At 45.2% G+C, this 14,745-nt stretch overlaps 1 protein-coding gene across 47 annotated transcripts in view; it reads right to left on the reverse strand.

Moving 5' to 3' along the window:
• The window catches only part of EIF4G3 (eukaryotic translation initiation factor 4 gamma 3), a 457,314-nt gene that overhangs the window by 157,113 nt on the left and 285,456 nt on the right, over positions 1 to 14,745 (reverse strand). For all 47 annotated transcript variants that reach the window (XM_048825364.2, XM_048825402.2, XM_048825383.2 and 44 more), the window contains one exon: positions 573 to 1,388. In XM_048825364.2, coding sequence (XP_048681321.2) covers positions 573 to 1,388 — 816 coding nt within the window. The remainder of the gene's footprint in view (positions 1 to 572; positions 1,389 to 14,745) is intronic.

Here is a 14,745-nt window from a genome sequence, read left to right on the forward strand (position 1 = left end):
TATTATTTTTTGACACTGTTGTCCAAAATGCAAGGCTATGAAATAGCTTGCTCAGAAGGTTCACATTCAAGGATTGATGAATATTACAGCTGTTTTTGGTGCAGGATGACAAATCAAAAGAAGCTGGTTGTTCAGCCAGCCAGCTGGTGTTAGAGAGAAGGAGAGTGATGTCTTTCAGGTTTCCTGGCTGGACACACATGGGGTGCAGTTCTGTCCCCTGCCCCCATTGAAACAAAATAAACCAGAAGCTGATATAAAGTGAACAAATCCTAAGATATATTTAATAAATAACACATTCTTATGGAACATCTAATAACCTATCCCTTATATGAAGATCAGAGTTACATAGTATAACAAACAGTAATAACCTCATTAGTTTTACTGGATGTGCTTATTAATTAAGGATTAACGTTCTCTGATTAAACCAGTGGTGATTTGGTACAAGCTAGATCCAGGGGTGGGGACAGAGGGAAGGTAAAGGAACTACACTGAATAAAAATGGTACCCAATAACCCCCCTTTCTCTCTGTCCTCAAGTTTAATGCATGCTGGACCATAATGTCAAGAACTTACCTGGTACAGGGTTCTTCCTGGAGTTTAAATTCTGAGACTCTGCATTCTCCTCCGGTTGCCCATCTGTTTCCACCTCTTCTTTCTTTTGAGTATCTTTTACAACTTCATTAAGGGTAGTTCTTCTGCTCTCCTCTCCATCTAAATCTCCCTGAACAGCAGGGAGGGCAATTGGAGATGGAAGAAGAAGAGGAGGAGGAAGAGGAGGGGAAGGAGGTGTTGTAGTAGTAACAGCAGCAGAAACAGGAATAGGAGGAGTTAGAGGAGGAGAGGGAGAGGTGGAAAGAGCAATGGAAGATGGTACACTTTCCACTTCTGCAGGAAGGCCTTCCAAAATCTCAAATTCAAGAGTCAATGGTGCAACTTCCTGTTGAACTATTTCTGCTATGCCATCTGTAGCAGTTACTTTTTCATTAACTCCATTAATTTCATTAATTAGATTAGTACTACCAGTCACTGGAATATCACTAGTTGCTACAGTACTAGGCTCCTTGCACGTATCAGCATCAACCTCTTCTATTGGTGAAGGGTCTGATTCTTCTGTGCAGGGTGTGGCACTGGATATAGGCATTGTTTCCTCTTTCGGGGAAGTTAGTTCACAGCTCTCCTCTGAGTCAACTGTGAATGTAGATTTACTAGAAGCAGCAGCAGCAATAGGAACAAGAGGGACTGGTGATGCAGCAAGAGGAAGTTCTGGTGGTGGTTCCTCAGAGGCAGCCTCAGAGGTCTGGTCAGCTTGATCTTTTTTCTCCCCACTAGGCTCTGGTCTGAGGACTGGGGAAGGAGATTTTAATACTGAATCTGGTTTTGGCTTCTCTTCTAGGGAAGAAAAAAAAACAACATTACAAGGACAGATTACAGAGTAGCAGCTGTGTTAGTCTATATCTGCAAAAAGAACAGGAGGACTTGTGGCACCTTAGAGACTAACCAATTTATTAGAGCATAAGCTTTCGTGAGCTACAGCCCACTTCATCGGATGCCTAGAATGAAACATATAGTAAGAAGATATATATATACATACAGATAAGCTGGAAGTTTCCATACAAACTGTAAGAGGTTAATTAGTTAAGATAAGCTATTATCAGCACGAGAAAAAAACTTTTGTAGTGATAATCAAGATGGCCCATTTAGACAGTTGACAAGAAGGTGTGAGGATACTTAACTTAGGGAAATAGATTCAATATGCGTAATGACCTAGCCACTCCCAGTCTCTATTCAAACCCAAGTTAATGGTATCTAGTTTGCATATTAATTCAAGCTCAGCAATTTCTCCTTGGAGTCTGTTTTTGAAGCTTTTCTGTTGCAAAATTGGACAAAAGGACAGATTAGTTTACCAATTTAGTTTTAACTAGCCATGCTTAGGGTCCTTTTCACTGCTCCACTCTGTGTTCTGTCCATTATTCCAGGAGCTCCTTGGAAGAACTGCAGAAGCAGCAGCTAACCTTTAAATCTAAAGTGAGAACCAAGACTCTCGGGGAACTTTAATCTTTAATGGACAGTTGAAGTTTTAAGAACAAAAGTCTTTTCAAGAAATCACCCTTTTCTTGAGCAAAGCATACTTAGAAACCTTAACTACAGAAGACAGGTTTGTTAATTCTGGAAACCTACAGAGATTTTGTTGCTCAAAACAGGACTCTTCTTCCTAAAAATGACAATGAACACAAAACAAAAATAAACGTAAGTTAAATTCTAGGGAAGAGGACAGAATGGCTTAGTGGACGGCGTGTAACACTGAGACCCAGGAACTACAACATTCTGAAATTCATTCTAAAAATGAATCCCTCTGTGACCTTGAGCAAGTCACAACTCTAACTTTCTCTATTTGTAAAATGGGAATACTACTATTTGCCAACCTGAGTAGACTGTTGTGATGATTAGTAATTTGTTTATTGCTTTAAGGATGCAAAACAGCATGCTATTATTAAGAAGTGAGATAATTTGACAAGCAATCATAGAATCATAGAATCTCAGGGATGGAAGGGACCTCAGGAGGTCATCTAGTCCAACTCCCTGCTCAAAGCAGAACCAAGCCCCAACTAAATCATCCCAGCCAGGGCTTTCTCAAGCCTGATCTTAAAAACTTCTAAGGAAGAAGATTCCACCACCTCTCTACATAACGCATTCCAGTGTTTTACCACTCTCCTACTGAAAAAGTTTTTCCTAATATCGAACTTAAACGTCCCCCACTGCAACTTGAGACGATTACTCCTTGTTCTGCCATCTGGTACCACTGAGAAAAGTCTAGATCCATTCTCTTCGGAACCCCCTTTCAGGTAGTTGAAAGCAGCTATCAAATCCCCCCTCATTCTTCTCTTCCACAGACTAAACAATCCCAGTTTTCTCAGCCTCTCCTCATAAATCATGTGTTCCACTCCCCTAATCCTTTTTGTTGCCCTCTGCTGGACTCTCTCCAATTTTTCCACATCCTTCTTGTAGTGTGGGGCCCAAAACTGGACACAGTACTCCAGATGAGGCCTCACCAATGTCGAACAGAGGGGAACAATCACGTCCCTTGATCTGATGGCAATGCCCCTACTTATACATCCCAAAATGCCATTGGCCTTCTTGGCAACAAGGGCACACTGTTGACTCATATCCAGCTTCTCGTCCACTGTCACCCCTAGGTCCTTTTCTGCAGAACTGCTGCTTAGCCATTCGGTCTCTAGTCTGTAGCGGTGCATGGGATTCTTCCGTCCTAAGTGCAGGACTCTGCACTTATCCTTGTTGAACCTCATCAGATTTCTTTTGGCCCAAACCTCTAATTTGTCTAGGTCCCTCTGTATACTATCCCTACCCTCCAGCGTATCTACCTCTCCTCCCAATTTAGTGCCATCTTCAAACTTGCTGAGGGTGCAATCCACACCATCCTCCACATCATTGATGAAGATATTGAACAAAACCGGCCCGAGCACCAACCCTTGGGGCACTCCGCTTGATACCGGCTGCCAACTAGACATGGAGCCATTGATCACTACCCATTGAGCCCGACAATCTAGCCAACTTCCTATCCACCTTATAGTCCAACAATAATAAAACAAACTATATTTCTAAATTCCTCAGACCTTCAGGATATCAGAAAAGACTTATTACACTCTACCCTTACACTTTTGTTTTAAATTCTAGCAGTGAAAATTAAAATTTATCCCACGTAAAACTGAAAATGAAGGGGATTTAAGTATGGTTTCCTCTGAAGAGAGGTTCTATTTCATTTTGAGGTATGCTAGTGAAAGAGATCAGGTTGGGTTGGAAAAAGTAAGGTGAATTACCATATCATAATGCATTATTCGAGACGTGTGGTCCCTATGGGTATTTACTGTGGTTGCACACGCACCCTATGTGCCTGTGACCAGAAGATTTTTCAGTAGCAGTTGGTCCATACCTGTGCCCTATACCTCCCTGTGGCCTGAACCAAGGGCATAAAAGGCACCAACCACCTCCCCAGTTCCTACACTACAGTGAATAAAGTGAAGATTCAAGCAGAGGGGATGGAGGGCAGGTCGTGAATACCCACAGGGACCGCACAGCTCCAACTCCAGTTACTATAAGTTTTTTTTTGTTTTTGAGTGCTTGTACCTAAGGGTGTTTACTGTGGGCGACTCCCAAACAATACTCATTGAGGAGGAGGGTGTGAGGAAGTATGTTACACCACAGATAGAAAGATCGTTGAACCAAAGGAGGAATCCATGGATGAAGCTTGAACAAGGACATAATGTCTAGTAAGAGTGTGTATTAAGCCCCATTTACTACTCTACAGATTTCTAAGAGGGGAATTCCTTGCAGGGAAGCCACCAAGGTGGCCTGTGCTCTGGTTGAGCAGCCCTGACACCTGTAGGGAAAGGACTCCATGAGCTCATAGCAAAGGAGGATGTAGCACAAAATCTATTTAAAGGGTCTTTACAAAGAGACGGGTTTCCCCTTCATTTGCTCGGTAATGGAAACAAAGTGTCTAAGACTTCCCAAAGGGCTCTGTCCTTTCCAAGTAGCAGACCAAAGCTCTGTGGACACCCAGTGAATTCAATCTTCTGTATCCTTGTTGATGTGAGATTCTGGGTAGAAAAAGAGGAAGTGGACAGTTCGATTCAAGTGAAAATCAGAGGGAACCTTAGGGATGAAATCTTAAGGACACTTTATCCCTATGAAAGATTAAGTAGGGAGAGTCCGCCATGAGGGCCCTGAGCTCACCCATTCTCCTGGCAGACGTGATTGCTGGTAGGAAGGCTGTTTTCATAGAAAGGTGTAAAACAGAAGAAGTGACCAAAGGCTTGAATGGCAGGTTCATAAGCACTGACAGTATCAAGTTCAGATGCCAGGCAGATATAGGTTTTAATACCAGGGGAAAGGTTCTGATGATACCTTTTACGAACCCCAGAGCTGTAGGATAGGTGAAAACAGAGCAGTTCTCCACCAGGGGATGGAAGGCATTAGTAGCCGTTAAATGTATGCACAGTGAACTAATGGAAAGACACAATGCCTTTATGGAAAGAAGATAGTGCATAGAGGGCCCCAGGTTCCTCTACAGGTAAGTGACATTGCTGACAGCAGAGGGAGAAACGCTTCCATTTGGCAGTATAATACTTCCTTGTAGAGGATTCCCTATTTTTATTAAGGATGGATTGGATCTCTTCTGAACATGATCTGTTTGTTTTCCATTCGAAATCTTGGGATGGACTTGGATAGTGTAAAGAACTGCTTTTGGGCAACTACATGACAGCGTATGACCATTTGGGAACTACACTCAGGGACTAGTCTAGCACCTCTATTCATTAACACATGGAACAAGACCAAAACCAGTCTACCACCAGGAGAAATCATTTTTACAAAACTATTAAAAAGTGGATATTTTGAAATACTAAATTTATTCATTATGAATCATTAAGAAATAAATGGGATCTCCAAATGCTGGAATAGCCAGAAGTAAAATGTTTCAGTGCTCCTATCAATAGTGCCTTCACTGTGCTTTGCAGTGCTACAGTTCTGAAATTGCATTATGTTCCCTCAGAATAAAGATAGAATTAGATATGACCAAGGATAATGGAAAATTTGTTACCCAACAATTTCCTTTCTGGGGACGGATCTCTCCTGCAATTGGAGACACTCAAGCTAGACTTCTTTTCCTAAAATATACAGTTCAGACTTGTCCATGAGGTTCCAGGGCTCAGCCTTACCTTCATGTAGGCAAAAAAGCCTATGGCAGGCTAGGAGAATAATTTATTCCTTTAGAGAAGTATTTCATCTTGTTTAGGAGATGCCATTCATAAGCCACACTGTCAGGTTCAAATAATAGATAAAAGAGGAGATTTTGTCTAGGATAATGAGAATGGCCATAGCTTCCTCTTTCTTGATCTTTGGAATTACTTTTCCTAGTAGCAGAACAGGAGGGAAAGCATATAGAAACAGGTTTCAGAGTAGCAGCCGTGTTAGTCTGTATTCACAAAAAGAAAAGGAGGACTTGTGGCACCTTAGAGACTAACCAATTTATTTGAGCATAAGCTTTCGTGAGCTACAGCTCACTTCATCAGATGCTGGAGTGCAAGGGCTGGCTGAGCCTGGAGGAGGTGGTGCGCCTGCTGAATGGCAATGAGTTTGGTCATGGAGGAGAATCCTGCCTGGGAGGTGCAGCGTGTCATCTTAGCAGTCTTCCTGGGAGGCTGCACCTTTTCTGAGATCTCTGCTCTCCGATTCCTGGGGAAGGAGAAAGGATACAAGTTTATACTCCTGACGACAGCCATCGCAAGCAGCGCCCGGCTGATGGACGCCATGTTAGAGGCGAAGGTGTGAGGCAGGGGTGAGCTGCGGCCCTGGCAGAGCAGCTTGTGCCAGCCAGGGTCACACTCCACAGTGGACACTGCCCAGGCACTGCACATGTGACATTGGAGTGTTACACAGCAGCAGCCGGAGCACGGCAGACATGGAGCCCATCCTGCCATGAGCCTCTCCTTGGGCTTCCCAAAGGCTGCAGATTGGGGTTTAAATGGATGAAGAGACCTTCAGTGGGTGGGGGGGACGTATCTCTGGGGAGGCGAGAGGAGGGAAGAAACTGTTGTTTCTCCAATCTTAGCTGTAGCTCACGAAAGCTTATGGTCAAATAAATTTGTTAGTCTCTAAGGTGCCACAAGTACTCCTTTTCTTTTTGCATAGAGAAACAGATTCAACCTTCCTTGAGTCAAAGCATATTTTCCCAGTGATTTCTGGTCTGCTTTTCTGATGAAGAAAAGTCTTATTTTCACATTTTGACTGAATGTGAACAGGTCCACCTTGATTCAGGGACTACTCTGAGTTGTTTACCTGCTGACAGCGTAGCCAGCTTGCATTTGTGTTACAAGTCCCTTTTATGTGGCTCATCTTAAGGGAGGCTAAGTGACATTCCATCCAGGAAAGGATCTGCATTGCTTCCAGATTTAGACATAATCTCAATATTTTACGTTTTTGTACACCATGTTTTTTTTGTACATCATGTTTTTGTGATTAAATCAAGACATGCATCTTTCTCAGGTGATCAGAGAAGTGCTGAACAGCCCACCTGGATTCTTTTTCTGCTACAGAACTGATGCTCTAAAAATCATCTCTGAGTTTGACCTCACTTCTCTGTGTATTGTGATGTCCTATATGTCCTTGCAACCCTAAAATGCTGGAGTCAGCGGTTAGGATTTTGAGGTTCAGATGGTGAAAGAAAAATTCTACTATTACAGGGATTTCCTGCTTCCATCACCTGGGAGACTTGATCACACTGGACAGCATCTTTCCTTTCATTACCTTGCTTGGGAATCATTCCAAGCCCATAAGAGGAATCTCTGAAGTTCTTTTATGGACAGTCTTGCCCATGGAGTAATCTCTATGCATGAGAATAGAAGATCAGGGAGCTGCATAAAACAGAGGTATGTCACTTGGTTCTGTGATATCTCATGGATAAGTACTTGAACCTTGTCGCAAACATCCTCTACCTTGAGAGGACTAGAGCCCTCCTTGCGTCAATGTTGACGTCTACATAGACAATCCTCAGAGAGTCCAGAGATTTTCTTTCAAGTTTGTCACAAACCCCAGTGCCTGAAGAGCACTGCCAGAATTACTTGCTGCAAGGTCTCCTGGGATCAGTTCTGATGACTGTTGCTCAGATCCTAAACTCACCAATCTGGTTATTATCACCTACCAATAGCTTCATGAAAACCATGAAAGGCAGAAAGACCACGTTGTATCAGCAGTGATGATTTCTGTTGGCAAACCAGAGAATTTTCCAATCATAGGGCCTAACTGTAAAACACATATAGAGCTTCTGTAAAGTCCAGCAACCCTCTATTGGTCTCCACAAGTGATTTCAGTATTATCAGAAGAGAGCATTTCCATCCTGAATTTCATCACCTTCATTGACTTGTTCACTCTCTTTTGAAATCTCATATGGTTCAAATTCCTCATCGTTTTTGTACTTCAAAGAATCTGGAGTAGAACCCTGAGCACTTTTTATCTTAAGGGACTCAGCTCAGGGAGACGTGAGACTGTATACAGGATGGTTTGATGTATTATGACATCTCTCAAGCTTCAAGAGGGGACAAAAAGGGATTTTGAGGCACCTTGAGCTTGAGGGAGCATCTGTGTTGCAATATTTCCTATACTCACCTGTCAAAAGTCATTAGATCTAAGTCTTTGATATGTGGAATACCCTGCCCCCTAGGCATTTTTCTGAATTTGAAGTCGACCCAGAGGCATCATACTGATGATTTGGACCGGAACAATTGGCTCCACTGTTGGGTGTGAGCTTCCCCCTAGCGGTTCAAACTCATATTTTGCCCCCAGGTAAACTGAGTCCCTTCTCTGGTAGGAAGGACTCTTAGGTTTCACTGTGGTGCTCCTCATCCCTTAATATGAAACTGGACAAGTGCCAAGGAGGAGTGATTTGACCTTATGGAGGTGCATCTGGAGGTATTACAGTTGGTGTGGGAAGGATATGGAGGCCTGAGCATGATGTCCAGATGCTGAGCAGAGTGCAGGTCTGCAGACAGAGTGTGGTTGTGTGTTCTTTGGTTCCTGAGAGGATCTCTTGATTTTTTTCCCATTTCATTTAGCCTTCACCACTATTTTTAGAGGAGTGGGAAATAAATGGAGAGAAGAAACTTGCCAGGTGGCTCCATTCAGAGGACAGAACTCCAGAAACCTTGACCTCCTAAAGATGGAGGGAGATTTTGTTTAGTGTAATTCCAAAATAAATTCTAAATTCTAAATAAGTTCTAGGATTGCTAATGGATGAGGTGGGAGAGCTGACCTGCTGCTCTGCACTTGTGAAAGCAAAGGATCTGGTGTAAAGGCAGAACTGCCTCTGGTAATTGCAGGAAGAGGGGAAACCTGCAACATCTCAGATCTGGGGAGTGGTTATGATTCAGAATAAACTTCCATTTTGACATTTGTATATGTTGTTGTTGGTTTTTTTGTTTTTTGTTTTTTTACACAAGGGCCCTTGTAATTTTGAGAACTTATAACAACAGTAGTAGCTCTAGTGTCTCTGAGACCCTGGAATATAACCTGCAAAACTGAATTTAATGAGACCCTGTAAAAATATAGAGGCTAAGACAGACCTAATCAATCTAAAAGGAAGGATGGAGAGTAATACAAGATGTGAACTTAACAGATATATGATTGGACACTTAATCTGCGAGCGTTCCCCTATACAACTTAAAAAGCTCTGCCTATCTTTTCTGGGAACCCAATGATCTTGTAAGCATTTGTATTTGTTTTTCTTGCTTTCCTTTTTGGGTTGGTTCAATGGCCAAGCAGAAGAGAAAGAGTTGTAGACAGAGAGCCTATCTGAATGTGCATTCAGCAGAAACGCCCTTCTTTAGGGCTGCCTGGCTGAATACTGGTTCTATAGACATACTGGGGCCGATGGCACAAATGGCACTTTACAAGGGACACTGCAAGTAGACGTGAACTTGAAGAGGCCTTTGTTACCAATGGAGATTGCTTTGTATTCCACTGACTATGTGGAGTCCAATGTCAATTTTTTGACATTTACAGTCATCCCTACGGAGTAGAGGAGTAGAAGCAGCAGGGAGGTCGATACTCAAGCCTCTCATCTGGATTGTGCTGCCAGAGGGACACTCCTAGTAATTCTTCAGAGTAAGTGAAGAGAGATTCAAATGTTAAGTCTGAGCCACCACTACAGAGAAAACCTCGGTGAAAATCCAAGGAGCAGTGGTGAAACCAAATGGTAGAACTCTGTACTGGAAGTGACAAGGGCCCACTGTAAATCTCAAGAACTGTCTGTGGGTCAGGTGGATATCTATGTACAAGGAAGCGTCTTGCATAACAAGAGCTGTAAATCACGTGCCGTTTTCTAGCAAAAATATGATTGGCTTGCATATGAATCAGTTGAGATGACGGATCTAGGACTAGTCCTCATCTTCCCTTTTTTCTTGGGGACTGTGCTGATGACCCAGGCAAATGGGACTGTTGGGTCTTCTGATGCTTATGAGGAGGTTCATAGGGTTGCTGATGGAAGAACTGAGGAGCGCTGTACTGTCGTGCAGGAGGTGGGCAGTAGAATTTGTGCTTGGATGCTGGTGTAGAAATACCCAACATTTGCAGAATGGCTCTAGAGTCCTTGCAGGGAATCATAGATCTTCTGGTTGAAGAGGTGAGATTCACTGAAAGGGAGGTCCTCAGTTATGTCCTGTATCTCCCTGGGGAAACCAGATGAATGCAACTGGGCACCAAGATAGGTCTGCTGAATCTACTGAGGCCTGGCACATCATCCTGGCAACCAGTTTGCCTTCCTGGAGTGGTCAAAATCCTGCTGAAGAAGTTTCTCCACAAAGTTTGCTAATTGGCCATAACTTAGAAAGTCATATTTTGCTAGTTATGCCAGGTAATTAGATATCTGAAACTGAAGGCTGGCTGAAGAAAAGACTTTATGACTTAGAAGGTCCAATCTCTTACCATCCTTCTCTGTTGGACTGGAACACAGATACTGCTGCCTGGCCCATTCACTAGCAATCTGAGTAACTAGGAAATTGGGTGTGGGGTGAGAAAACAGAAACTCAGACTCCTTTGTAGGTACATAGCATCTTTTTTCTGCCCCCTTGAGGGTGGGTGTGCAAGTGTCTGGAGTATGCCAGACAGTGCAGGCTGGCTGGAGAATGGCATCGTTGATTGGTAGCATCACTCTGGCAGGTACTGATGCATGCAGAATATCAAGTAACTGATGTCGGCTGTCCTGCATCTCCTCCAGTGGAACATGGAGGGCATCAGCCACACTCCGGAACAGTTTGTGGAACTGGCAGTAGTTGTCTGGTGAGGAGGAAGGAATCGATGACATCTGGAGACAACAAGGGGAACCACATCCAGATCTGGTGGTACCACTGAAGTCAGGCTAACCAGTGCATCCTCCAACCCTGGTTCCGATTGTCTACTTGATGAAGGTTGGAGTGGCAAGATGGGGAACTCCTCTCAGGCCAATCAGGAAGATTCCAAAAGCAGATACGGGGGCCAAGACCCCCAGTATGGCCAACCAGGTGGTTGCTGTGGTGGGCAAGGTAGCAATAGCTCCTGTGTTGAGGAAAGGGAGGATACTACCACCGAGCCGCCGGAACCTTTGGATATTTGTGCCAACGGTACAGGAGAGGTGGACCCTGTGTTCCGTTGGAGTCCTCTGATACCTAGAAGACAGATCCTTGTTCCAACAGGGGAGCCAGCAGAACTGAGCACATCACCGGGGAGCACTCTGGAACACGACCAAAAGCAGGGGAGCGGGCTCCCTTAGGAAGCAAATGCACCAGGAGATGTTGAGCCCTCACCTCAAACAGTTCATGAGATCTAGGTGCAGACTGCTTCCTGGTGTCAGCGGCATGTGTTCCAGAGTTGGAATCCAGCCTGGAACAGCAGATTGCTTCAGAACCGATGATTTCCATGACTTCAGTGGTACCAATTCAGAAGGGGTATGCGGCTCAGTAACCAGAACCAGCAGGTCCAGTGGCCTATTTGACTTCTTCTTGTGCTTGTGACCCTTGGATTGTGCCGCTTCCCCATGGCTGGAACTCACAGAGGATGAAGCGTCCTTCTTGGGACTTGAGGAAGACTTACTGCCATGCTTATGCATATGCGTCCTTGCCTCATGGCTAGGCCCCAGCATGGGACTCATAGCGCTGATATCAGTGGAACCAGACTGGAGCTCCACGGTATGAGGCGCACTCCTTGACTCCTCAGGCTCATGTATAGGAGGGGTTCCACAGCCTGGATCCGACTGCATCATCACGACGACTTCCAGGAGGTGATTCTTGAGGCAGACATCCCGGCCTTTCTTGTTACCGGCTAGGAGGAGAGACAGATACTGCATCTGGATGCAATGTGGACTTCCCACAAGCAGTAAAGGCAGCGCTGGTGCTTGTCGCTCACCGAAAACGAGCGAGGGCAGGAAGCACAGATCTTGAATCACGGTGACTTTGGCATAATCCAGTACCCAAGTGTGGGTGCTGGGGGGAGTGGGAAATGGGAAAACGGCAAAACAACATCCCAAAGTCCTTAAAATTCTAAAAACTACTACTAACACTAAAACTACTACAAAAACCAACAAAATACTAATTATACACAAGAATAAACAGTCTTTTTTCCCTGTATTGTAAAAAGTGCGTCACAAGAGACGAGAGAACAGAAGAGGTTCTGACTTGGACCATGCGGCAGTGAGAAGGAACTGAGGGCATGGAACAAGGACACATGCACAGACCAACAGACACTACTACTTTCAAAAGCTCCGACTCTAAACGCATGGTGCATGCATATAACCCTAAGTGGAATACAGTAGGTACCATCAGTCAAAGAAGTACTCTTACTGATACATTTTCCGAAACAGAGATTGGGAAAACTGGAGGGAAAGGAAGGGGAACTCTGGGGATGGAGTGGAGGCAATGGGGGAAGATCTGAACTTCAGATAGAGGAAAACAGGGGGACAGAGGAGATTAAAGTACTCTGAAGACTTCAGCAGAGCAGAGGCCTGCTTGCTTCTCCATTAAGATATTAGAAAGGGGGAATAAGTCACCAATGTCCCACCAAGAAACCAACAATAGGAGCGAGCTGGGTTGTTGGGGACAAGAGTAGTTGTGGTGATGATATCTACAGGGCGGGCTGGATGAATGAGATCTCAGTGGGTTCAGATATTCATCTGACCTGCACTGGATGTGCCATGTTTGTCTTTCTTCCACAGGACAGAAGCGACTTTGTCTGTACAAAGTGCAAGCTGGTCTCCATATTGGAAGAGAAGAATGAAGGTCTGGAGCAATAGATAACGACCTTGCGTGCATACGAGAATCTGAGGATTTTCTGGACACAAAAGTCAGGATATGCTTCTACGGGCACAAAGCTATAAAGATTTAGAGCAGGTTGCACAGCAGAGCCAAGAGGCCAGTGAAGAAGCTTGGCAACATGTGACCTCCAGAAGAAGAAGGGGGAATGTCCAGGTTCCAGCAACGCAGACACAGGTAACTAACCCATTTCATGTTCTCTCCACAGGTACCATTGCGGAGAGTGGACCAGATGATACGTCTGGGGGAAGAAAGCAGAAGGAGACTCCGGTGGTTGGAAGGCATGAGATGCGATGTCCTGAGGTTGGGGGTTCCACGACCACCACTCCCAAGAGAAGGAGGCGGGTGGTGGTGGTCGGGGACTCTCTCCTCCGGGGGACTGAGTCATCTATCTGCCGCCCTGACAGGGAAAACCGAGAAGCCTGCTGCTTGCCGGGGGCTAAGATTCGCGATGTGACGGAGAGACTGCAGAGACTCATCAAGCCCTCGGATCACTACCCCTTCCTGCTTCTCCATGTGGGCACCAATGATACTGCCAAGAATGACCTTGAGCGGATCACTGCAGACTACATGGCTCTTGGTAGAAGGATAAAGGAGTTTGAGGCGCAGGTGGTGTTCTCGTCCATCCTCCCCGTGGAAGGAAAAGGCCGGGGTAGGGACCGTCGAATCGTGGAAGTCAATGAATGGCTATGCAGGTGGTGTCGGAGAGAAGGCTTTGGATTCTTTGACCATGGGATGGTGTTCCATGAAGGAGGAGTGCTGGGCAGAGATGGACTCCACCTTACGAAGAGAGGGAAGAGCATCTTTGCGAGCAGGCTGGCTAACCTAGTGAGGAGGGCTTTAAACTAGGTTCACCGGGGGAAGGAGACCAAAGCCCTGAGGTAAGTGGGGAAGCAGGATACCGGGAGGAAGCACAGGCAGGAACGTCTGTGAAGGAGGGCTCCTGCCTCATACTGAGAATGAGGGGCGATCAGCAGGTTATCTCAAGTGCTTATATACAAATGCACAAAGCCTTGGAAACAAGCAGGGAGAACTGGAGGTCCTGGTGATGTCAAGGAATTATGACGTGATTGGAATAACAGAGACTTGGTGGGATAACTCACATGACTGGAGTACTGTCATGGATGGTTATAAACTGTTCAGGAAGGACAGGCAGGGCAGAAAAGGTGGGGGAGCAGCACTGTATGTAAGGGAGCAGTATGACTGCTCAGAGCTCCGGTACGAAACTGCAGAAAAACCTGAGCGTCTCTGGATTAAGTTTAGAAGTGTGAGCAACAAGAGTGATGTAGTGGTGGGAGTCTGCTATACACCACAGAGGGATGAGGTGGATGAGGCTTTCTTCCGGCAACTCGCAGAAGCTACTAGATCGCACGCCCTGGTTCTCATGGGTGACTTTAATTTTCCTGATATCTGCTGGGAGAGCAATACAGCGGTGCATAGACAATCCAGGAAGTTTTTGGAAAATGTAGGGGACAATTTCCTGGTGCAAGTGCTAGAGGAGCCAACTGGGGGGGAGCTTTTCTTGACCTGCTGCTCACAAACTGGGAAGAATTTAGTGGGGGAAGCAAAAGTGGATGGGAATTTGGGAGGCAGTGACCATGAGTTGGTTGAGTTCAGGATCCTGACACAGGGAAGAAAGGTAAGCAGCCGGATACGGACCCTGGATTTCAGGAAAGCAGACTTCCACTCCCTCAGGGAACGGATGGGTAGGATCCCCTGGGGGACTAACATGAAGGGGAAAGGAGTCCAGGAGAGCTGGCTGTATTTCAAGGAATCCCTGTTGAGGTTACAGGGACAAACCATCCCGATGTGTCGAAAGAATAGTAAATATGGCAGGCGACCAGCTTGGCTTAACGGTGAAATCCTAGCGGATCTTAAACATAAAAAAGAAGCTT

Source organism: Caretta caretta, chromosome 18 (genome assembly GCF_965140235.1).
Source record: "Caretta caretta isolate rCarCar2 chromosome 18, rCarCar1.hap1, whole genome shotgun sequence".
NCBI classification, from domain to species: Eukaryota; Metazoa; Chordata; order Testudines; family Cheloniidae; genus Caretta; species Caretta caretta.